Consider the following 25,717-nt stretch of genomic DNA (forward strand, 5'->3'; position numbering starts at 1 on the left):
TCGGCTTCGCTTAGATTATGATTAATGTTGACACCATAAGTACTTGACCTGGAGGAAATTGCGCAGGGCTTCCCAGACGGATCAGCCCCCCTATGCAAGTGGCTTTCTGTTAGCGTAGCGTTCAATAGAATAGACTACGAATGTATGAGATTGACGTAAGCTGTAGATAAACGTATCTACAGGTTACGTCAATCTCATACATTCGTAGTCTATTCTATTGAACGCTACGTTAACAGAAAGCCACTTGCATAGGGGGGCTGGAGGAACTACGGTCGCGATGTATTGAAGGCTATAGCGCGTCGTTTGAATATTGCGTAAACTGTGGTGTTATACGTAAATGTCTATAGGTGTTTACGGATTTCAAGATTTCATAGGCTAATTTATTCTTTTTAAGAACCTATTCTAATTCTTAATTTTCAAATACTTTTAATGCTTTTAAGAATTCCTTATAATTATGATAAAAATGGAAAACTATAAGCTGCTTTCATACAAAACTACAGTTTACGTATCATTTTTATAGCATCTGAAGCATCGCGACAGGAGAGTTTCCTTACAGTATTAATATTTAGTGATTCATTCATTACATAATGTAGCCGGTTTTATCTATATAAAACGCATTGTCAAACAACAAGGAGAGACGCTGATTGATTCATAGTTCAAACAATAGACGAGATATTCATTATTCAACAACTGACAACTAAATTATTTCCAACACACCGCAGCTGCAGGGTACAAGCCCGTGAGAATTCGTGCTTGCATCACTCAGCACTCTCACTTTCTTTCCGAACTGTATCTCTGTTAATTGCTCCCAGCAAAAGTTGTCTGTGGAACCGTTAATATTGCACAGCTCTGCTATTGTATCTGCTATAATAATCGAGTGTTTAATGATAATAATTATTATGTTGTGTTCGTAAAACGTTTAGTACGATTTGAGAATTCTGTTTTCGACTGTCTTATTGCTAACTAGCTTTACGCCCGCGGCTTTGCCCGCTTTGTCTAAAAACCTAATAAATTATATACTTAAACCTTCCTCGAGAATCACTTTATCCGTTATTTTAAAATCCGTTGCGTAGTTTTGAAGATTAAGCATACATACATAGGGACGGAGAAAGTGACTTTGTTTTATACTATGTATTGATGACTTTGAAATCTTTTGTGTTGTAATGCGTTGGTTTTATTTACATTGATTAATTACTGATATTGCCAGTATTTAGATAAGTACACGTTACATTTTTATACTGAGTTATTATTCTCATATTACCATATACTTATTGAAACGTAACAACTAACACCCATCTTGTTTTATGTCTACTCAAATTTGCGTAACGCTGTTATACATAACATGCTCCTGTCATCGCTGTTGTCGACAAAATTGAATTAGTCGATAAATTACTTCACTGTTCAGTTTTTAGTATCGATTATGTATACTTGTATTGTCTCTTCGTGTTGTAACTCGTATTTGTTTTTACCAACGTCTTATATCAGTCTTGTTTCCTTGTTTATTGTGTATGGTTTGATATATAATCACATATTTATTTTATAATATGATGTTGAGTATGAAATTTAAAGGTTTTTGTAGTGTTGCTTTGTTATCTAAGTCTTATGCTCTAGCGTGTGCATCTTTTTCTTGCATGACCTAAGTTAATTTATTATTTGTGAGGAATGTGGAAACGGGTTTGCCTTTTAATTCGATATGAGCATTAAATCCAATATCATTTTATTTCGTTTGTTCATAACTTTTGAATATAATTTACTCCCTAGTTTAAATTTAAACATGAATATTTAAATACTAATAACACCCACTATAAACAAGGACCTAGTGTAGGATATAATTTAAGCATATAGGACTTGCAAATTATAATTATTTAGTTGCGAAATGATTACGTTTACGGCGCTCGAACATCCTCACGCGAGTTCTGGCGTCCTATAATGCAATTTGCAAGCAAATTGTGGAAATCCGTTTGTGGTATTTCACATTGTTTACAATTTTACATCATAAATCATTGATATTATCTGCCTGTTTCTAATTGCGGGTAGTTGAAAATAATACGGGGACAAAGAATTGTAGCTACCTTCATGTTATTTGTTTATTTATACGAATCTTCTATTTAATAAAACTTATTACGTAGTTTCTAAGTTGAAGTACATTTTACGCAATTTTTTTATCTGTATAATTCATAATAAAAATAACTGCGTTAAAAACAACCGACTTCATAAACAGAAAAGTAAAAAATAAAAAAGATTTGATATTATTAATTACTACATATTATTTAGATGTGCTGTTTACTAAAAAGGTTTGATGTCGGTGCACGGGCTTAATACTAGTGTTTGGCACCGACTTCAAACCTATTTAATAAATAGCACATCTAAATAATATGTAGTAATTAATAATATCAAATCTTTTTTATTTTTTACTTTTCTGTTTATGAAGTCGGTTGTTTTTAACGCAGTTATTTTTATTTAATACTTTTTAGTGTATTTATCAACACGAATCAAACGAGCCCAATCTCGATATAATTGAGTCAATATATTACTGAGTTCCTAAGGCCACCTTCCGATTCCATCATCAAATCAGCTCTATGTCTATGATAATGTTTCATCGCTATCCAATTTACATAAGTATACAAAATTTCAGCTCAATCGGTTACCGGGAAGTGAATCAAAGTTACTTGCTACATTTCAATGAAGTCATCGAGTACAGACAAAAATGCTCATAAAATAAAAACTACTGGGTTTATCCGAATAAAATTTTTATGGGACCAATTCGACACCATCCCGCATCGAACAAAAAAAGAATCACGTAAATCGGTTAAGAAACCTAGGAGTAATCGGTGTACATACATCCAAAAAAAAAAAAAAAAAATTATACCGGCCGAATTGATAACCTCCTCGTTTTTTTGGAAGTCGGTTAAAAAGTGAACGAAAGTTATAAATAATTTCTGAAACTGAAGACATATTAAAAGCGGTCACGCAGTTTAAAACATCATTTATTACGATTCGTTGCCACTAGCAACCGTCCGTACGAAACAATCTCAGTACAAAGCCTATTGTTTTGTGCGTCTCAGCTGAAAACACTAATTTATAAATTATTCACAGCATCACGGCTGATTACTGGAACACGTCATCTTCGGTTGAATCATGAGTAAACCACTTTGCTATCTTATCGAGATTAGTGTTTACAAAGATACTATTTTAGGGAAACTTTTTTTGTATAGACAGAATTTATGTTGGGCTGTCGTAATTTTCTAGGTTTTAGATGAATTTAAGTTTGTTATTGTGCTTTGTTATTCACCCTCTTAATTTAAATGAACTTGTTTTTTTGTACAAATGTTTTGTCGCACTCATCCTCATGACAAATAATTTGAAAGTGAAAGAGACGGAACAGCTATTAAGAGGCAGCATAATAGGTATTTGAGTAAATCACGGATTAAAAGTGTTTTATTAGCAAAGCAATTGAAAGATTAAATGAAACGTGAGGCAATGGAGACACTTAGCTAATTAATCTGACTTTCCTCAATCGTCATTATTGGGATTATAAACATATAAACATCCTAATACGGTTATAGTAAATATTATGACATCGAGACACACGATATACATCTATTTTAAATCTGACCCGTTCTCTACAATCTAATCTATAGATAAATCAAGCCTCGGTAATATCATTGCATTTTATTATCCCCAAGCGAGTATTATGTAAGATAGCCATATTTGAAAATATTGGTAATCGCCCGTTAACCCAGTTGTAATGCCGAGAAGTGCATCAGGTCGGTGCATGGCACCGCAATGCGACAATAATGTAGCTTACAACTAGATAAAATATATCTAAATACTTATTTCTAGACGTAAGATAATTTGTAGTCGATGAAAATTTATGTAAGGAAGAAACAAGAGGTTAAAATTTTAACAGTATTTAAATACAGCTTGTATTCAGTACTTTCGGTCTCGGGTCGAGTGTAACAATGTTTTAGAATTTAGATTTCTAATTAAGATTAAGATTTTAGTTTCTTATGTCAGCGATCTTGAATGAACGCTTGCTATTCTGCAGCTTAATTTTACCTCTTATACGAACTTGCTCCCGACTTCGTCTGGAGAATTTCATGTTTAAAATTTAACAAATTTTAAGGAAAATGTCTATTCTAGCGATACATCGGTACAAACTCCACTTGGCTTTTGCATTATGCGTGTACAAAAACATTGAATGAAGGAATTCTTTCAGAAATTATAAACATTTTCGCTTCTGGTGCTAAAGATCGATTTTTTTTGTTTCTTAATATTACCATGGAACAATATACCTACTCAAGACTCAATATACTCTTGATTATATTGGTCCATGATATCACGCATTGTTATAATTTTATTACCTGAATAAAAATATAACAGTGACAACGAAGGTAGGGTAGAAAGGTGGTAATTTAAGATGAGTGTTCAGTGTTAATGTGATTAAGTTTTTATTTTAACCGTAATAATATTTTGCTTAACAAAATTTATAGCATAACGGTTTCTTAAATAAAAGTCAATTAAAAGGCTTGTGTTACACTTCTTCCGACCTCGTTACTATAACGTACTTATAATTGAACTTTCCTTACTATCAAATGGGCGTTTATTGTGTGTGAACAATCTAATCAATTGCCTTCTAAGATACGCTGATAAGAAAGTAATTTGTACTTCATCAAATGGAAGTTTTCCAAACCAGGAAGATGTAGAAACCACAGTATAAATAAGATTATTTTTGTTGTTGTTTCGCTTTGGTTGATTTGCTTCTGCTGTGTCTAGCGCATTTTGCGTTCTTTTTTTTTCACACGTTTATATTGTTCGTCTTTTAATTTTGTTATAATTCTTAGTTAGTGTTTATTAAAAACAAATAGTTGTGAATGTCTATATTGGAAGTGGAAGTTTATAAATATCTTTAGAAAGAGTAAATATCAAGTTTATTGTCGATTCTTCTCTATAAAAGCGACATTCCGAATCGGTATAGTAGTCTTAGAAAATGTATTTTCCTAAAGACTTCAGTTTACATGAATAAAAAAGTTTTTGAGTTGGTAGCACAATATTTTAATGTTTTACATACTATCATCTATCTAAACACTTTCATTTTCACACATCACACGCTCAAGCACATAGGCTCCTCAGCCAATGGAGGCACCATGTTTGTGCGCACTCCGTCTCACTCCAATTACTATAATAGCCTCGTGGTCGGGAGCATCGCTGAATTCTATCACACTTTCACCGATTTGTGAGTGCTTTCGCGTACAAACGGCTTGTACAGTGATGTTACCAGCTGGGGTATTGTTTTAGATAGATTCACTTGGGTATTGTTTGTTAGTGTGGAGTTTGTAGAAGCTAGGGTACGGCTGTACGGTATCGTTAGTGATTTAATCACCATTAGAAGTCTAGGTATAGAATACGCAGTTGAAACTTAGGTTTTTAATTGTTATAAGATCTCTCGGGGTTATAAATTATACGTGTGCTAAAACGAAATTGCTATTAGCTTGGCACAAACGTAGGAAATATGTAGTGTTTAATCAGTTAGCTCTGTGAAGTTAGTTGTTTATTTACTTGTATAAACGTCATCCTTAACAAGGTTAAACATGCATTGTTTACAAGGAATACGAGCCCGCGTTGCTGACTGTACGTAGCACGTAGTAATCAAGGCGGCTTTGTGTTCACAGTAGTGGGGTTTCGCTTGTGGCTTTCCGTTCGTCAGTTTGTAGCTTGAAAAGTTGAAACGCTTTTGATCTAGTTGATGTTTTAAAGCATGAATGCGCTTTGTGAGGTCGGGATTCTTCTTTATAAACGGACAAGTTATTCGGGCTAATTATGCAGATTTTACGGGCTTTGCTGAGAATAATGACGCTTGTGTGCTCCTTGTTTGTAGCGATTTGTATGCTTTGAAAGAAGTAGGATAGTACTTTTGATGCAGATTAAATCAAAATCCCCGTCATTTTAAAATTTGGATCTTTTTCTTTTCGAAAAGCTTTTAAAGCAGTTTTATTTTTAATTACGGATTCCTTGCCAATTGGTAACATAATAATTTCATGATTAGAATGAAATCCTAGAAGGAAGCGGGCGTTACACGCACGGTTTTGGATGTGTGACAAAAACAAAAAGATGGCAGCACAGGAAACGGTAAATTTAGATTTGTTTTTACGGCGGCTAAGTTGGACGACGAGCGATGGGCGGTGAGATTATGTGACTGAAAATTGTGTGCTAACCGATTGATATATTGAGTTCAGTGCCTTCTGTTTCGGGTGTGTTTATACCCTTTGTTATTCCCCAGGATTATATCTTCTGTTCGACTTAAATGGTCTCGATGGCATTCGGGGATAATTTATTTATCTAGGACGGAATGTTCTCGTTATGTTGATGAGTGATTTAAATTGTTTGTGTTATGTATGATATGCATAAGTTTAAAGCTAATTTGGATATTTATTCAGTAATGAACATATTGGTTCGATGTTTTAGGTACTTTGCAATGTTTATGAACGTTTTGCTCCGATGAAATGTAACAATATAAGAAGTAAATGTTTTATATTTGGAGTCCATAAAAAAGTAAGTGCTAGGCACTTGAAGTCTTGAATCTGATAAGACAAGAGTAATTTAGTCAGGTATTCAGGTTTATACTCAATGGAATAATCCTCACTCGGTTTGATAGCGCACTAAACCGTAGCCTTGGGTAAAATAGAACACCACCGTGGTTATTTGTTGTGCTGACTTTGATGTGTAGTTATATATAACTGTGGGCATGTGTGATGCTTGGATGCGTGTGCTGATATTATCGTCTATCTATAGGAGTATAGGTTAGAGATGTTAACTTTTCAATGACAACTATCGAGAACTCTAAGATCGGGCGGTTCTAAAACAGCTAAAGAAACATCATAGTATTAGGTTCTATCTGTCTTGGTACTAACCTGGCTTAGTTTAAATACATCAAGATTTAATTAAATATATTCCTCTCAAAAATAATTGCTTGATAACAAATTACAATCTTAATAATATAAGCTACTTATTGAATTCGTATAAAGATAAATCAATGGAGAATTTCACACTGAAAATCGTCTTCCTCAACACGTTGAAGATTCCACGCATATCTCGTAAACGTTTCAATTAATACGCTAACATAATTATAGCTATCGATACATCGTTTCGTACGAGCGAGCACGAGCAACGTTGCACACGCAGGCTACGCGGTACGATCATAGTAAAAAAATGCGAACAGTAAGGCAACTGCTTAATAGTTAAAATACCTATAATTACCTTCGCACTAATAACGCAATAGAGTTGTTACTTTGTATCTATAAGTTATAACTTGTCATTAGCAGCAGCGCGGTTGTTGCACGAAGACGTTTGTGCTCTCTTTGAAGAGGGAATGGCGCTGCTAAAAACACCGAGAGGACTGCTTTTGAGTCTCGTCGATGTTCTTGTTTGTGGGGGTGATCCATTTTGAACGTTTTACAGATAGTATCCGTACTGTTCGTATATATTTACTGTGGCACGATTGAAGGGTGAAATTGTGCGATATTGCCTAACGTAGTGCGCACGCTTTGTAGTTCCTTTGTGTCGTAATTGTGAAGATTGCAATGTAGTTAGCGGTGTTAGGTTATTGGTCCTTCTAAGGGTCTATCTATATTATATCTACGAAGGAAATACGTTCACAAAACTTGAATGGAATGTCGTGAAAAATTATACGATGTTGTTATTTATTTGGAGCTCGTCTTATGTGTATATTTTGTACAGGTATTTAGTAATCAATCAAATTATTCGCAATAGATTTATATACATGGGAATTGTTTTAAACTATATCAATATATAGATATTGATAATTTTCATATCTTCGCTAAAATATCAATAAGTCAACGCTAGCATATTATGAAAAAAGAAAAAAACTTATCGATTCTTAAAAGGCCAATAAATTCCCGCCACCTCCCAATCCACGCATAGCTTCCGCCTTATAACATTTTAATTCCGTTTTCCCCCTTATCCTATTCTGGTAGGCAACAACCATAACCTCTGCTATGGTCTATGGGCGACGCAACCTGCTTACCACCAGGCAGTGCGTCCGCTCGTTTGCCTCCCTATAACATAAAAAAAAAATGGTATTGGTAGGTAATGTGTTCATTTTTGTGCCAACTAAAGCTAGCCTATAAAATGTGTCCAAATTTGTCCATTCCATAAATTAGCGTCGTATATCCATCTTTTCGCAATATCTTTTAACTCCTTTAAAACAGTTTATCCCATTTCCCCATTACAAAATGGATAATAGGGCTCGTTAAATCTAGCTTAAATGACAACAATTGTTTAATCAACCAGAAACTTTAGCCGACCTACTTTAGCTTTCTATTTAACTAGTGCCCTACAAGGGGAATTACCATGTTCTCTTATAGCAGTATTACGTCCAGTGTGGGTATGTGATGACGCTAGATAACCCAGCGCTGTTATTTTTTCACACGGCAAAGAATACTGCTTAAGATATGAATTAATGATTGAATGACAAAACCAATACAAAGGAAACAATACAAAAGGACTCAAACAATACATTTATGCACAAAAGCACATTTTTACCAATTAGGTTACCTAATTGGTAAAAAGCCATCCCTTCCATGCATCCCTTGCATGCATCCATCCTTAGATACTCTTTAGGCAACTGTACCAAGACATCATGGTACGGGGGCAGATCTTACATTTCTAGAATTCGAATTTAAACACGTAAATTACATTTCTTTTCTCGAGTGCTTCTTAAGACGCCAAAGGCTGAAGGGCCGTCGGTTCGCAGCCGGGCAATGTGGGTCAAGCGATCTAGACGTAACTGGATATATTGGCTCTTGAGAAATTCTCACCTGGCCTGGCGACCGTGAAATTTTTCCTTAACCTTTTTGGAATATTCCAGATTTTTACGCATACCTTTGAAATTTTTCAGATCTTGTAATAAAATTCTTAACTGATGATGTAAAGTTGTGTTGATGGATTTGTATGCATGTTGGTTTGTTTTCCTATCGGCATGCAGGCCAGCCCAATGTCCAAAAAATTATAATGATGTTATTCACATTAGGTACGTATACAGATACGTAATGTGATTACAGGATCGGATAAGGAAAATATCTAGACAAAACATGAATCATGCTCTTACTCTAAACTTACAAAGGCCAATGATGATGATCAACGTTAAAATTCATCATCCATCCATTTTATATACATTCGCTATCATACATTATCTAATTAGAAAGTTTTAAAGATTAATAAAATATAATTTTATAGAAATGTGCTAAGTTCAAAGACTTCATAAATGCAAAAGCGTGTGCAAGTGTTGATAACGCGCGCACCATGTGTTTAATGACGTCATAATTACACTGTCACCTACATACATTGTAACATATGTCATACATATGACTGGAGTCTTACTTAACGTATTAATCAATTGGTAAAGTCGTATGCACTATGCATAACCGTATTAAGCTTTTATATAATAAAAGTAAAACTTTTATTATATAGTTTTATAAAACGTAACAAATGACATACTAAAAATTTCCTCTATCGATTCGCGTAGTTTTAAAGATATAAGCATACAGACACACAGACGGTGCGGCGGAAAGCGACTTTGTTTTATATACCATATTATTATGTAGTGAAGCTGAGCTAAGAAGCTTCTTTAAAAAATGTAGTTCAATTAGAGAAAGACAATAAAAACCTGGTTCAAGAGTTAGACAAATATCATAGGGATCTAGAATATTATAAAATCTTGTATGATGTAGAAACAAATGAATTAAAGGAGAAGATAGACTCTTTAAGTCATATGTTAAATGATGTCAACCAAAAATATTCTGCTGCTCAAATACAAATAAACGAGCATATACAACAGGCAGATGACTTAATTAAGTTGAGTACTGAAAATATGGATCGCTTTGAGTCGCTGACCAATAAATATGTATGTCAGTGTTCAAAAAGTGACAATGAGCAAACGTCGCCCCATAAGCTTGACTGTACAGACATACATAGTGTAAAACCCGTGACAACAATTTCAACTAGTAAAACTAAACACCTTTCCGAGCAGGAAATTTTTGTGTTGTCAGATAATATTGGTCAGGGTTTTGGCGCTATGCTCAACAATTTAGGGCTTAAAGTCACTAATATTTGCACTCCTAACAGTTCATTTAATTATATAATCAAATCACTTGATCATTTCAGCTTTAAAAAGAATAATATTGTAATTATACTATATGGAGATAGTTTAAATGTAAAAAATAAGGATATTGATGTAGGATTTCAAAAAATGTTGGAAATTAGTAGTAAGACTAAATGTAAATTTATGTTGTGTACATTGCCATACCTACCTGGTTTGACACAAGAACAAAATAGATTAATTCATAATATGAATTTAAAATTGTATAATGTAACAAATCATCATCGTGATGCATTTATTTACTTTGATATTAATTTGTGTATTAAATCTTTTACTTTGACAAAGAATACAGTGTATCTGCCATCTAGATATAAGCGAGAACTTGCTATGTTAATAGCATATAATATTAACCAGTCTGGTACATGTTCGGTATCAGACCCTGGATCTACTATAATTTTATGTAGTAGTAATTATATACACCAACCTAGTGTTGACAGAAAATCTAGCCCTAAGCTAGATTTAAACTAGTATATAAGACAACAGCTAAGCAGACCTTTTCTATTGTACATCAAAACATTCAAGGCTTGGCTAGCAAATTATTAGAAATAGAATTGTTTTTAAATCATAATAGTATTAAGGTTTTTTGTGTAACAGAACATTGGCTTAAACAATGTCAGTTGTTAATAAATATTGATAATTATAAATTAAAAAGTATATACTTCAGGACATATGCTATTCATGGAGGTTCTCTTATTTTTGTACATAATAGTGTAAAATGCAAAGAACGAACTGACATTGTTAGTCTTTCTGTAGAACGGACCATTGAACTGTCCTGTGTTGAACTGGAGCGTTACATTATTGTTTGCGTTTATAGACCCCCTTCCAGTGACTATAATATGTTTGAGACAGTCATGGAAGAAATATTAAAGCGTTTAAGTAGGAGTAAAAAAAAAGTTATAGTATGTGGTGATTTTAATATTGATATACTTTTACAAACACAAACGGCAACACGAATTGTTAATTTGTTTCAGTCATTTAATCTGTATAAACTTTTTAATGAACCCACACGAATTACACCTACTTCTGCAACCTGTATTGATAATATATACTGCGACTGCATCTGTTTAGAGAAAAATATTCTCAATACACTCACTTCGGATCACTGTGGCCAGAAAGTAGTTTTTGAATGGGATTGCTTACCTGAATTTAAAAGAATTAATGTTAGGCCTATAACTAAAAAAGGCATTAATAAATTTAGAGATAATATTAATAAAAACCTGCCCGTACTGAATGATCAATCCTGTCATAATAATCCTTGTGAAATGTTTAAAAATCTTTTTAATTTAGTTCATAATGAATTTGAAAAAATATTTAAAGTTAAATCTTTAAATATTACCAAGGATTTACCATTTAGTAAATGGGCGACACCTAGCATACATAGGTGTAGGATCGTTCTTTATGAGTTATATGGTATGAAGCAATATAATAAAGACCCATCTTTTCTTAGATATGTTAGAAATTACTCAAAAACTTTTAAAATTGTTTGTTTTACTGCGAAGCGTTTGTATATCAGAGATAAAATACGCGACTCGGATAATAAAGTTAAAACCGTTTGGTCTATTATTAATGGTGAAATGGGTAAAAGCAAATCAAGTAATACCATAAAACTTGTACATAATGGCATGGTTATTGACAAAAATGCTGATGTTGCGCTTGCTTTTGAAGATTTCTTTAGTAGTGTCCCTGCTAGCATTACTAATAATTTAAACTCGTCTTCAGTACTTGCAGAGACCTTTTTGAGGGACCATGTTGCGGGGTGCAGTACATTATTTCAATTGCGTCACGTAACTGCTAATGATATTGTTACAGCATTTAAGACACTTAATTTAAAAAACACTTGTGATCTTTGGGGAATGTCCGTAAATTTAGTTAATAATATAATAGAAAATATTGCAAACAATTTAGCTTTCATATTTAATAAGTGTTGTGATTATGGTACATTTCCTAATTTACTAAAGCTTAGTAAAGTTATACCTCTATTTAAGAAAGGCGATCAAGAAGACTGTAACAACTATAGACCTATCTCGATTTTACCAACATTAAGTAAGGTATTCGAAAAGTTAATATTAAACCAATTGACTAGTCACTTTGCTTCTAATAATTTGCTGCACACCAAACAGTTTGGTTTCACAAAGGGGCGCTCAACCACAGATGCTGGAGTTGCACTACTAACACATATATATAAGGCATGGGAAAACTCAAAAAATGCTTTGGGGATATTTTGTGACCTCTCCAAGGCATTTGACTGCGTTGAACATTGTACATTATTGCGTAAACTTAATCACTATGGGATTAAAGGACAAGCTCAGAACCTCATAGCCTCATACCTGCATGATAGGATACAAACTGTAGTTGTTAATGGAGAACGTTCTAGCGGTGCGTCAATTAACATTGGTGTTCCACAAGGATCTATTTTAGGACCCTTCTTGTTCTTGGTATATATCAATGATCTACCTTATTATTTACAGGATAGGTGTGAAATAGTTCTGTTTGCAGATGATACCTCATTAATATTCAATGTGGATAGGCATGACCCAAATGTTGACGAAGTGAACAGTACTCTTTTACACATATCCGACTGGTTTACTGCTAATAATTTATTATTAAATGCCAAAAAAACAACTTGTGTTGAATTTTTACTACCTAACGTTAAAAAGTTGAGCAGAAATATTACCTTGAACGGGGAGGTATTACACCCTGCAGAATCGACTGTATTTCTTGGGTTAACATTGGACGAGAAACTACAGTGGGGAGCCCATGTCAACACCGCTGCAGGTAAGCTCAGTTCAGCAGCATATGCAGTCCGAAAGGTAAGGCATCTCACCGATGAAGATACAGCTAGATTGGTTTATTTCAGCTACTTTCATAGTATTATGTCCTATGGAATTCTACTATGGGGCAGGGCAGCAGATATAGAAACTATATTTATCTTACAGAAAAGAGCCATTCGCTCTATATATAATTTACGTGCTCGGGACTCACTAAGAGATCTCTTTAAGAATACTGGTATCCTTACTGTACCATCACAGTATATATTTAATAATATTTTGCATGTACACAAAAATGCCGACGTACACACAAGAGTAGGAGATAGACACTGTTATGGCACAAGGAACAGAAATAGAATTGAAATGCCATTTTTCCGATTAGCTAAAGTTAAAAATTCATTTATGGGTCAAGGTATACGCTTTTACAATAGAATTCCTCATAATATTAAAGAGTTTGGTAGTGCTAAATTTAAAACTTATGTAAAAAGTATATTAGTTCAGAGAGCCTATTATAGCATTAAGGAATATATGGAAGATGAAAATCCATGGAGGGTTGTCGCGTAAGAACCACAGGACAGTTCTTTGGCATATTATGATATATTATGTAGTTAGATTTAAGTTACAGATTATGTAATATTGACAATATGATTTTAAAAGAGCAACTATGGAGTTTCTTGCCGGTTCTTCTCCATAGATACTGCTTTCCGAATCGGTGGTAAATGTTAAAAATACTTATGTAATGACGATTCGAAAGTGCTACTAAAAGTAGTCTAATTGAATAAATAAATGTTTGAGTTTGAGTTTGAGTTTAAGACCTTGTATGAAATTATACTTTTTGTATAAAAAACTTTATGAATGAACATCTATTTTAATCCTATACGCTCAGTTCGTTTTCCGGTGCCAAATATCTGCTCTAATGTTGTATTATCTCTGGATTTAGCTGGAATATTGAGCGAACTGTTTTCAGAAAATAACAATCCTCTTAAATTATATATGTTACAAACAAGAATAAACGCCCTGATTCTACATCGTTGTTCTAGATCGCGTCTAATATATCAAAGAAATGAGCCGATAATAATTTAAGAATATTGGGCAATTATTATAAATCTTTAAAATACTTCACATCTCATTACTTATATTTAAAGCAAATAAACGAACACATTATTCATTTAAATGCAGCCATAAACACTAATAGTACTTATTACGGAAGGTAATATTCGTCTGACTCATTATTTTAATGTGGGTAAAGTGAAAAATTGTCCCACACTAGTACATGTAGTTATTTATTAGTTGGCACTCCGCCATCTTATACGGTTCAAGTTAAAAATATCTTAACGATATGGATCTATTTCACGTCAAGGTTACATGGATGCATGGGATTCTATGAGCATTTAGATTGATGGATAGTCTATATTTTTAGATTATTCCTTTGGATTGGTAGCTCAAGAAAATCAATCTTATACAAACGAATAATACAAAGTGTTCAAGTTAAAATTACCGTACTTGGTTCGTTTACTGTGTTACTGAAGCATTATTAAAACTCGTCTATATATGAGTGCAATTATATTCATAAATCACACGTTACCATAAACTTTTTCACACTCCTCGATCACTGTTATTATTTTCAATCGGTTGTTATAAATATTCTTGCCCCAGTTTTTTACTGTAATGGTTTATACAACCCACCAGTTTGTTTAAATCGGAATGAGTTATGTTTACGGCTGGAGTAGCTCTCGTAAATACTAGGTTATCTGCAATATTTCAGGTCTAATTCATGAGTAGGCACTAATAATAAATTAGGCATGTGCATTGAACTCGCCTAAGTCTATAAACATGTTCGATATAATATGATCAGTAATTATTATTTCGTATTCTCCGATGCGAAGAATTGTATCGCTGTTATGTCTCTAGTGTAATGAATTATTCAGTACCTATAGATTTAATGCATCATAAAATTACTTATTAAATTTTTACATTAGTTTCTAAGTGATATAATCGGAACTTTCAACGTTGAGTTAGAAAGGTTCATTTATCATTACTCACGCTTGCTGTAGTCAAGAATCACATAATTTCTCTTACGAAATGTATTTTTTGTCTTGTGTAATATTTAATTAATATTTATAACGATAAAATAGTTTTATTAATTGTTACATAACAAAACTATCACTCAAAATACAATATTCATGCCAAACGCGATTATATCCAATTACTCGTAACTAACGCAACTGCTGATTACATTTTCCACATTCCTCCAGACTTATTTACATAAAGTGAACGATAACAAACTACACAATGAGTAACAAGTGAAAACAATTCGATATACTCCCTCTAATTGATCCGCTGGAAACGAAAATGAATCGCGATTACTACAGAGTGATGTACAGTAGCAGGAACTCGAACCGTCCCGTAGCCAATACTCGCGATGTTCTCGACAACGAGACGGAGTTCAACGCGAATCAGTTCAAACTTTACGACGATTTTACCACTGATCTGCGTATAAACTTTAATTCCATAAGAAATTTTCACGAAGTCATGAGACATGAGAGACGCAGGGGTGATCCCAACGACTCCGGCGTCGATCTTGAGAATGGGAACCCGCTGGATTATGTCACGTCCAATGATAGCGATTTGGTAAGTCGACGTACAGCGATAGTTATCATCCATCTCTTATTATTTATATTAACATGAAATTTACAGTGCTGTAGCTTCTAATCATTTGAATTCAGCGTTGCATTTCGATTGAATCTTTGTTTCATGTAGATTTATTGCAGTGGATACCGGATACCTCGCTCTATTGTTGCATGACGCCATCCGCCGGCAATTGTGCATTTCTTGCGAGCTGTTCTTGTTAAGTGACCAATATAAACTCCACATACGAATTGTCTTATAACTGTAGTGGACAGAGATAGAACATTAAATTGCTAATGGTCCGACCACCCTACTTTCATGTAGCGACAAGTATAATGATAATACTATAACAATTTATAAAATGAATAGTCATTGTCGTCATAAAGCTTTTACAACTGTAGAAATTCACTTTTTTTCCGAGTTATTGACAACAAAATTTATTCACTTACATGATTCACATTCGACACAACGTACATGTAGAATATGCGTTTATACCGTTATTGTATACGTAATTGACTTGATAAATGCGCGGCGTGTGTAATTGGCATATTGTGTGCGTATACATCACTATTAGCAAAATTATTAAAAAAAGCTTCTTGGTTAACTTAAGAATAACTGTTCTAGTACTATTTGAACATAAACATGTAACCAAAAATTTTAATTATCATTTTACGGGCTCAGTAAACCCGGCTGGCCTTGACCAAGTGTAACTTTGTATTTTTGGTCCGATTTAACTGCAAAGCCGATTACCTTATTGGAGACAAATATTTGCCTTGGCCTGTCGTAGCAAATTACTTATGCAAAAGCTATAAGTACAGTGTTTATATTTTATTATTTTTGTTTCAGTTGGAGAACGAAGTTATGGTAGATCCTTGGAGCAGTATGGACTCATCTAATTCGCCATTAACTGATTCCGGACCATCCGCTAGTGACGACTGCACACCTTCAACGTCGAGTGAAACACGGAAACCTCTCAGTGCGTCATCCCCTGTGACGTCGGACACGCGCCGCATTCCGGACCCAAAAGACACCAAACCAAGCCAAGCAAGAAATAAAGTTACGACGAACGTAGACAAAGCGCGGGTCCGCGATTTTACGCTAGACTTAGATACACTAGAGCCTGACGCTATCCCACGCCGTTCGCGTTTCCTCGACGAAGATTTTCAACTTCATTCCAAGACTAATATAGAATGCCGAATTCCTAAACCGCATTTTCTCGATCACTCACCCTCGCCTGATGAATTCGATGAACGAAGTGATATAACGAATCCCAACTTTCTAGAAGACGACGACGATGACAGTCAAGCACTAAAGAAAAGTGGGGCACTTCCAAAAAGACAAACGAAAACGCAGTCTTCCTTGTATACTTCAGATGAAAAACCACATAGGACAAGTTATCGAAGCACCTTACATTACGGGTTGGAGAGTGCAGCTAGATCGAGTGAACGGCATAAAAGAGCCTCTCAACTTTACACAGGGACCTGGCCAGGAGAACGCGACGTCTGGACAGGTCATGATTCATCGAGCGTTCGAAGTTTCTCCAGTAACGGATCCAGCGATTATCCACGGCCATCGTCCAACTTAGAAAACAAAATGGAGTGCGTGTGCTCCTTAATATCCCTGCTCAGTTTATCTCCTGAAAATAACGCTGATTTGAGCGGCCCGTTACTTGATATGAGTCGTTCCGTTGAAAGTTGTATAGCCATGCGACAAGCTGGCTGTATACCGTTATTAGTTCAATTAATACATTCAAAAGTCGCTAGAGAAACAAGAGATCGCGCTGCAAAAGCGCTTCGAAATATCATTCACACGCAAACAGACGACAAAGCAGGGAGACGAGAAGCGCGAGTATGGCGGCTATTGGAGCAAGTTAGAGAATATTGTTACGTCTTAGAAGACATTGTTGAATCTAGGAAAGAGGGAAAAGAAGCGATGGAAGATGATACAACGAAACATCCAAGTCAAAGTGTCGCTGCCTTGATGAAATTGTCATTTGATGAAGAGCATAGACACGTGGTGTGCCAACTAGGTGGCTTACAAGCGTTAGCAGCGCTAGTGAGCGGTGATCAAGCAGCACATGGTAGCAGAACTGATGACAGCACATGTTTAACCATGAGAAAGTATGCAGGCATGACACTTACGAATTTAACGTTTGGAGACGGAAATAACAAGTCCTTATTGTGTTCATTCAAAGAATTCATGATGGCGCTGGTCGAACAATTAGAATCGCCAAACGACGACATGCGGCAGGTCAGTATATCGATTATATTTATTTCAATAATATATATATTTAATTCATATTGTTAAATGTGTTTGAAAATATAATTTTATTTTTAATTTCAGGTAACTGCAGCCGTCCTCAGAAATCTATCGTGGCGTGCAGACACTAACAGTAAACAAGTTCTAAGAGAAGTCGGCGCAGTGAAAGGTCTCACAAAAGCCGCGATGACTTGTCAGAAGGAAGCTACGCTCAAATCTGTTCTTTCCGCGTTGTGGAACCTCACGGCGCACTGTTCTATGAACAAAGTTGCTTTATGTTCTGTCGACGGAGCTCTAGGCTTCCTCGTTGATATGCTTAGTTATAACTCCCCCACCAAGACCTTAGCGATAGTCGAGAACGCAGGTGGTATCATGCGGAATGTGTCAAGTCACATTGCCGTTCGAGAAGATTACAGACAAATTCTCCGCGAGAGAAATTGTTTAAGTGTCCTTCTACAGCACCTGAAGTCGCCGAGTTTGACTGTAGTTAGCAACTCCTGTGGTACTTTATGGAATCTATCTGCGAGATGCCCTCAGGACCAACAATTTCTATGGGACCACGGGGCAGTGCCGATGCTTCGAAGCCTAATACATTCCAAACATAAAATGATAGCCATGGGATCAAGTGCTGCCCTCAAAAATCTTTTGAATTCGAAACCTGGGAAAACTCACATCATTTCTCTAGACACGACAGCGAGAAATATGAACTTACCGGCATTGCCTACCCTCGGTGCTAGAAAACAAAAAGCACTGGAACAAGAATTAGACCAAAATTTAGCTGAAACATGCGACAACATCGAACCTGCAACTTCTCCTATGACAAGTAATAGGGAAGAGAAGAATCTTTTTGTAGCGACCGAGAGGCAAATCGCTATGAATCTAGAAAGACATAGAATGACATCTAGTTCACCTTTAATGGGTTCTTTAGCGTCACAAATATCATTAAGTCATAGTGCGCATCTTGCAAGTTATCTAAGTTGCAGCAATACTTTATTAAAAGGAGCTTTGATATCTCGTTCAGCGACTGGAGGCAGTTCGAGCAACGTTAATAGATCAGATAGCAAAGACTCCGTAACGAGTACACATTCTGACTCAGTTTTCGAAAGGGTTATGCGTACGGGAAAGGTGCCTGTACCGACGCCGAGAAATAAAGATCTAATGAAAGTGGACAGCGCAGATGGTTTGAAAAACTCGAAAACACTAGCAAAGACTCCTACTTACCTGAGATACGCCAATCAACCGCCCATCCCGCCTCCGCGCAGTACGACGGACATGAGAACAAATTATACAGAATCTGGTTATGACGTCGACCAAGATTCTTGCGACCAACCGATAGATTTTAGTAGAAAGTACTCAGAGACGAAGAATGAATCTGAGCCCGTCGAGAAAGTTGAAGGCAAAAAGTATACAAAGAAAGAAAACGCAAACACATTTGGCGATTATCAGGAGACGGATCTCGATCAACCAACTGACTACTCCCTTCGTTACGCTGAACACCAATCAGAAACTGGATCAGATATATCAGAGCCTCCAGGACCGTCAATAAACGAAGACACTATAAAACACTTCGCAACTGAAGGCACGCCATACGAAACGCCTATAATCTTTTCCACGGCAACTTCTATGTCCGATTTACGCATTATCGGTAAGGACGGAAAACCCAAAACATCGAACGTAAAAGAGCATCCTGAAGCGATGACACATTCTGATGAAAAAGACACGTGTTCCATAGAGGAGCCGCTGGGCCACGACAACGATAGGGCGATTTCAACGCCGCAAACATCTGTACCAGTTGTGGAGAAACAAGAGATATTTGATACTAAATTCAGTTCAGGAATGATCAGTCCTGAAAAGCCCGTGAACTACTGTGATGAAGGCACGCCTGGTTATTTCTCCAGGGTTAGTTCGTTGAGCAGTTTAGGAGAGCCGACAGAAGAAGATTGTTTGGCCAAGAAGAATGCTCAAGCAACTATCAATGTGGATCCAACGCCGGAAGATCTTAGTACGAGCACACCTGGAAAAGATAAAGAAGGTAACGTTTAAAAATTAAGTTTTAGTTAAAGGTATGATTACTATCAATTTTTTTTTCAATTGCTTTAAATTTTTCCATAAGTGTTGTCGTCACTTTAGAATCTTAAACCTATAATGCAATTCAACATTCAAACTTTTGTAAACATATTATATTTCACTTAATTTGTTATCGGATTTGTTCTATAGATTATTTATCTCAATCTGTTTTTATCATATTATCTACTAGGTTTCCGCCTGCGGCTTCGCCCGCGCAGTCAAAGAAAAACCCGCATAGTTCTCGTTCCCGTGGGATTTCTGGGATTACATCATTTTCCCGGGATAAAAAGTAGCCTATGTCCTTTCTCGGGTATCAAAATATCACCATACCAAATTTCATGAAAATTGGTTCAGTAGTTTAGGCGTGATTGAGTAACAGACAGACACACAGAGTTACTTTCGCATTTATAATATTAGTATGAATTTCTCAAGCAAAACAACACTAAGACATATTTTCTCCCCAATTTCCAGGTTCAAAAGCGGTTACCTTCGCAACGGACCCCGTACAAGAGGGACACACGTCGGGCATGACGTCCGCCCGCACGGGCTCCCCGCAGCGCTTCATAGAGGACACGCCGCTCATGTTCTCGCGCTCGAGCTCGCTCGGCTCGCTGCCCGAGTGCGAGCAGCAGGACGACCAGGGGTCCGTCGTGTCGGAAGTCAGGTGAGTGCCAACTACATATTTCGGGCCAATTTTTCACACACGGCACGATCTGATCCCATACTAAGCTTTCGCTTGTCAATGGAAACCAGATGGCTGATAATTTTTTAGACATTTTTTAGTAGTCTATACACTCGTTGAAGAGCTTTTAAATTTACGTTCAAAACAGGTAAATTCTGTACCAGGTACCAAATATAATAAACTTTCAGTACTGCGTGATAACTAGAATTAAAATAGTACATAGTTTTTCGCCTTAATCTAACTTTAATTTGTTAAACATAATTTCTAGAACTGGTCCTGGTACCATCTACATCGAGCTACGTTGTCGTATGCATCGTATTTTAAAACCTATTTCTCGGTATCTCAGATAAATGAAATTACTAAAATGAGGTGAAAATTTTTTTTCCTTGCATATACTGCAGTCCGTTACATAAGAGTATTACATAAGATTGGTATCCAAATTTTACTCATTGATGGTGTTTATGAAATGTATATAATGAAATATCTATTACTATGCTCCTCAACAACAAAAAAGTCTTATTATGTTGCTATGTTCTTCTATATATAATATTTTATGACTTTCCAGTCGACTAACGTCCGGTTGCATATCGCCGAGCGAAATCCCGGATTCTCCAGGACAAAGTGTACCTTTGTCTCCACGCTCGCGTCACCGCCCCGAACCAGTTACAGAGCCGCATACGCCGCCACGTGAGTACAATAGCTTTCAAAAATTTGGATTGTGATGCTAGGATAGTGTTGTTTTGGAAAAAGTATCTTTCTAGATTCATAATTTTATCCAAATCAATGGTTTTTTCGCATTGAAGTACAAAAAACACCATGACTGACTTAACTAGTTTTTAATATTCTTTTTTGTAAAAAAAATATTTCAATGAAAATTTGGATGATTGATTAGAATGATTTTTGTCTGAAAACCTGTGTTAAATAAATTATGGTTCTCTTTCATGTTATATAGTCTTAAACTATGCTTTTAATAAAGCTTTTAAGGTTCCACTATGCACTTTATAGCAAGTATTTTTTTCACAATATTTATAAATGTTCATATAGCTATAATAATTTATCCCCACAGCGGAAGACCGACAAGTGTCGGTGTTCGAGGAGCGAGTGTCGCAGTTCGTGGTCGAGAACACTCCCGCGCACTTCTCGCGGAACACGAGCCTCTCCAGTCTGACCATCAACGATGAGCCCAATAAAGTATGTATTTAATATTTATTGGTAGAAATAACTCGTGGTTGAATAGTTTTGTCAGGGAATAGTTGAGATACTGATGTTTTCGTGTTTATTGTAAGAAATAACTTGTATATTTTGGCCACTATATAATTCAGGTACTGTAGTATCTTGTCCAAACTTAGTAATCCTGTTAGTTTGCGTTGGATCGGAACGAATGCGTAGCCATTGTGTCTTGATTCTCAAATTTTGTTTATTAACTACCCTCACTTTGTTAATTAATATTTATGACTGTCCAGAATTTGAAAATTGACTCCACCGGTTTTCATCATTTAAAAAAAGGATCGATTAAAACTAACTAACTTATTTTTTTTTTACAATTTTAGCCGTTGGCTGACACGTCAAATCCCGAACTGGACACGTCGCCGGGTGCCGAGGTGGAAGAGTTCGAACATGACAGGTGCGTTTTGTTTATTTATATTATCTTACGTTATATTATCTACTATATGAAAATAAGTCGGGTTTTCCTTCCTGACGCTATAACTCCAGAACGCACGAACCGATTTCCACGGTTTTGCATTCGTTGGTAAGATCTCGGGCTCCGTGAGGTTTATAGCAAAGAAAAGGTGTCTCTGGAAAGCGAAACGGAGTTCGCCTGGTTTGCTAGTTTCTTATATAATGATATCATATGTTTTTATTATTACGTTAAAAATATTGTTAAAGAAATTTAAACTATTATTTCAATAATTCTTTGTATTTTCAGGGATCCTGGTCCATTGCCGGATGCCAATGACCTAAATAAACCGATGAAAGGTAAGAATTTTTTTATCTTTTTTTGCACGCAATTCATATTTCCCATGTTTTCATCCATATTTGTCCTATTTTCGTCTCAGGGATGGATACTGTGGTACTTCTACTTTTTATCATAGCATAGACATATCTCTAGCAGCATAATATTTTCTTGTATGGAACAATTTCAATTCGCATATTATTTTATAAGCGAAACCAGCTATATTTTCACCAAACCCGGTTATATTATTAGCAAACCTGGTTTGCTCGGTTGTATTATAAACGAACTGGTCATATTGTAAATTATACTGGTTATAAATCGAAACGTATATTAGAAGTAATTCTGCAGACACGTCGCTGTCAGCGGAGTTGTCCCGGGTATACTGACCGTCAGCACATTATACGTTTCCCACACATACACATGTATCATATCTCTATTATCATGTATAACGTGTCCGTAGACACGCCGCTGTCCCCGAATATACATTAGATACTAATCTATAATATCAACTTAGGCCATTCTCCCATTGCGATACGCACGGGTGATTCAAGTATCCTGCAAATCTCGGAGACTAGTCGCCGCGGTATATCTCACATACATTGTATGGTAGCGTAGTGTGCGAGCCTATATACAAATGTATGTGAGATACTCCGCGGCGACTAGTGCCCAAGACTTGAAGGATACTTGAATCGCCTGTGCGTATCGTAATGGGAGAATGGCTTTAATAATAAACTCAAACTCAAACTCAAACATTCATTTATTCAATTAGACTACTATTTAGTAGTACTTTCGAATCGTCATTACATAAGTATTTTTAACATTTACCACCGATTCGGAAAGCAGTATCTATGGAGAAGAATCGGTAAGAAACTCCATAGTTTTAAAATCATGTCAATATAACACACCCATCTCCCGCAGACACGCCGCAGTCAGCGGAGTCCCCGCGCGTGTACTGCACGGAGGACACGCCGGCGCCCCGCTCGCCCTCCGCCCTCTCGGCCCTCTCGGCGCTCTCCGCGCTATCGGAGCGCCAAGCACGGGACTCTAGTGACACCTCCAGCGACGGGGAGCTGCTCGCCGAGTGCATACAGAAGGGCATCGCGCAGGTGGGTGGCGAAATCTTAAAGCTTTGTCACAGAATACATAATAGTAGCTAAACGCTATGAACGGACACTCTCCGCCTCCCGCCAAAATTAAACACTTACCTCAACCCGCACGATCAGGCTATAAATGGTCCACATTTCTCTACAAGGACGACACGCAACGAAGATTGACAACATTAATCAAATTGACTTAAAGTTATTTTATTATTTTGGATTTGTGATTATCGTTTTTCGTAGAATATGGTTAGATATTGTGCTGTTTACGGATGTATTTCATCAGAAAAACGCGAATTTTTTTACGCTAGTCACAAATGTGCCAACCATAAAGCGTTAACACACACATTTGCAGTCTCTACAGTGTGACTGTCAAAACGATAATTTTGTATGGAGTGTCCGGGGTGTGGTTTTGTATCCACTTGAGCATACTCAGGCGAATGAGCGGCTCATTTGGCCGAGCCGCTCAAGTGGAGACGCCTGAGCAGGCTCGGGCCGCACTTGATGTCTCCACTTGAACGCCTAAGCATGCTCAAGTGGATACAAGGCTTTAAGGGCGGCCCGCTTCAAGCAGTTGAGACCGACGGCTTGAAGCCGCAACCGGGGAACTATACACATTCATTCTCTGCCGTACTTCAAGCCGTCAACTGCGCGGTTTGTAGCTCGAGCAGTCAACGACCGACCGCTCGAGCAGTCCGAGTACGTCGCTCAGCCGTTAACTGCTCGAGCCGCCCGTGTACGGCCGCTCTAAGCTTTGGTCTGGTAATGAAGACGCTTAACGCTGCGGTATGCGCCCCAACGCAGCGTCACGACGCAACATTTACCGTCCCTGTGGAGAGGCGGTCAGCTGATTTTGCCGTAGCTACCTACAGCTAAGATAATTCAAAAAATCAAATCAAATCAAATCATTTATTTATTAATTGCGAACTAATTGTATTAAAACCATATTGTCAACCCATGAAGCACACCGCACACCGCAGCGATAAAATGCCGTTTTTAAGATCGAAAACAGTGTGAGTAACCTATCTACACCTTGTACCATTGCGACTTGCGTCGCTTGTTCCTTACATTGACTTCCTTGTTCCTTGTTCATTATTCCTTGAGCGAGAACTGTACTAAGAATGTTGTTTATTATAAAAAATATAATTTTATTCGAAATTATTTCAGGTGGTGAAAAACAAAGGACCGCCATCCGAGGTGTCGTCTGTTAATATTCACACCACTCGTGATGATGTTTACGTAAGTTTTACTTGAATCTAATATCTTTTTTTCAAAAAAATCCAGTAATTACAAGTAAATTTAAACTATTTTTTAAATAATACTTGCTAACACTTCATAAATTGTAGATAATACAGAAAACTAGTTCATTTATAGTATTGTTTTAAGTTGTATTTGTATTTATTACAGCATTCGCTGCCATCGTATCTGCGTTCGTCCACAGAGACGGTCATGATGTCACACGACCTGCCAAGGACTATTCGTGATAGGTATGTATATAAAAATTATATTTATCGTAAATCTTGCAAATTTTTAACTAAATAACTAATACAACTGTCTATAACATAATATTAAAAATAAAATATTATAAGGATAAGTAAAATTTATCTGTTGCTGATTCCCTCCATAAAACACTACGAATAAATTACAGAGTGTATTTTTTACAAATGGTAACGTAACGAATATAACGACAAACGTTTTCTATCGCACCTACGAAATTGATTGATTGATTGAGATGATTTTTAATCACGATCTTGAACGGGATTAGGTTCGTGAATAACATTCGATAACATAATTTTAACTTAATATGTTATTATTCCAGCGTAAGTCCAGTTTGTCCCCCGCCCCTGCCCCCCAAGATGGCGCCCAACGCACCGCCGCGACCGCCCGCACACAGCGCACAAGCTATTGACGGTCAGTTATATTTTATTTATATATTTATTTATTTATTGTTATGGTTACTAGCTTTAGTTTTATGATATGTCATAATTTTACCATAGGCCAGCTTTGTGCAATTATTGAAAGTAGGAAAGAAAATACATTAATTAAAATAAACAAGTAATTTGTTACAAAAAAAATTGGTTGTTT

At 36.2% G+C, this 25,717-nt stretch overlaps 1 protein-coding gene across 6 annotated transcripts in view; it reads left to right on the forward strand.

Moving 5' to 3' along the window:
* The window catches only part of LOC149908262 (uncharacterized), a 68,201-nt gene that overhangs the window by 36,999 nt on the left and 5,485 nt on the right, over positions 1-25,717 (forward strand). For 3 of the 6 annotated variants that reach the window (XM_090101685.1, XM_090101684.1, XM_090101686.1), the window contains exons 2-13: positions 15,201-15,576; positions 16,420-17,823; positions 17,917-19,864; positions 20,371-20,563; positions 21,147-21,268; positions 21,648-21,772; positions 22,132-22,205; positions 22,509-22,558; positions 23,454-23,641; positions 24,800-24,871; positions 25,040-25,119; positions 25,452-25,543. In XM_090101685.1, the coding sequence (XP_089957811.1) occupies positions 15,298-15,576; positions 16,420-17,823; positions 17,917-19,864; positions 20,371-20,563; positions 21,147-21,268; positions 21,648-21,772; positions 22,132-22,205; positions 22,509-22,558; positions 23,454-23,641; positions 24,800-24,871; positions 25,040-25,119; positions 25,452-25,543 (4,627 nt within the window). In that variant the 5' untranslated portion in view covers positions 15,201-15,297. The remainder of the gene's footprint in view (positions 1-15,200; positions 15,577-16,419; positions 17,824-17,916; positions 19,865-20,370; positions 20,564-21,146; positions 21,269-21,647; positions 21,773-22,131; positions 22,206-22,508; positions 22,559-23,453; positions 23,642-24,799; positions 24,872-25,039; positions 25,120-25,451; positions 25,544-25,717) is intronic. The other 3 variants (XM_090101688.1, XM_090101689.1, XM_090101687.1) reach the window with 1 other exon arrangement.

Source organism: Colias eurytheme, chromosome 5 (genome assembly GCF_061535395.1).
Source record: "Colias eurytheme isolate Ceu_HAF_F1 chromosome 5, ilColEury1 Martin Lab GWU primary, whole genome shotgun sequence".
NCBI lineage: Eukaryota > Metazoa > Arthropoda > Insecta > Lepidoptera > Pieridae > Colias > Colias eurytheme.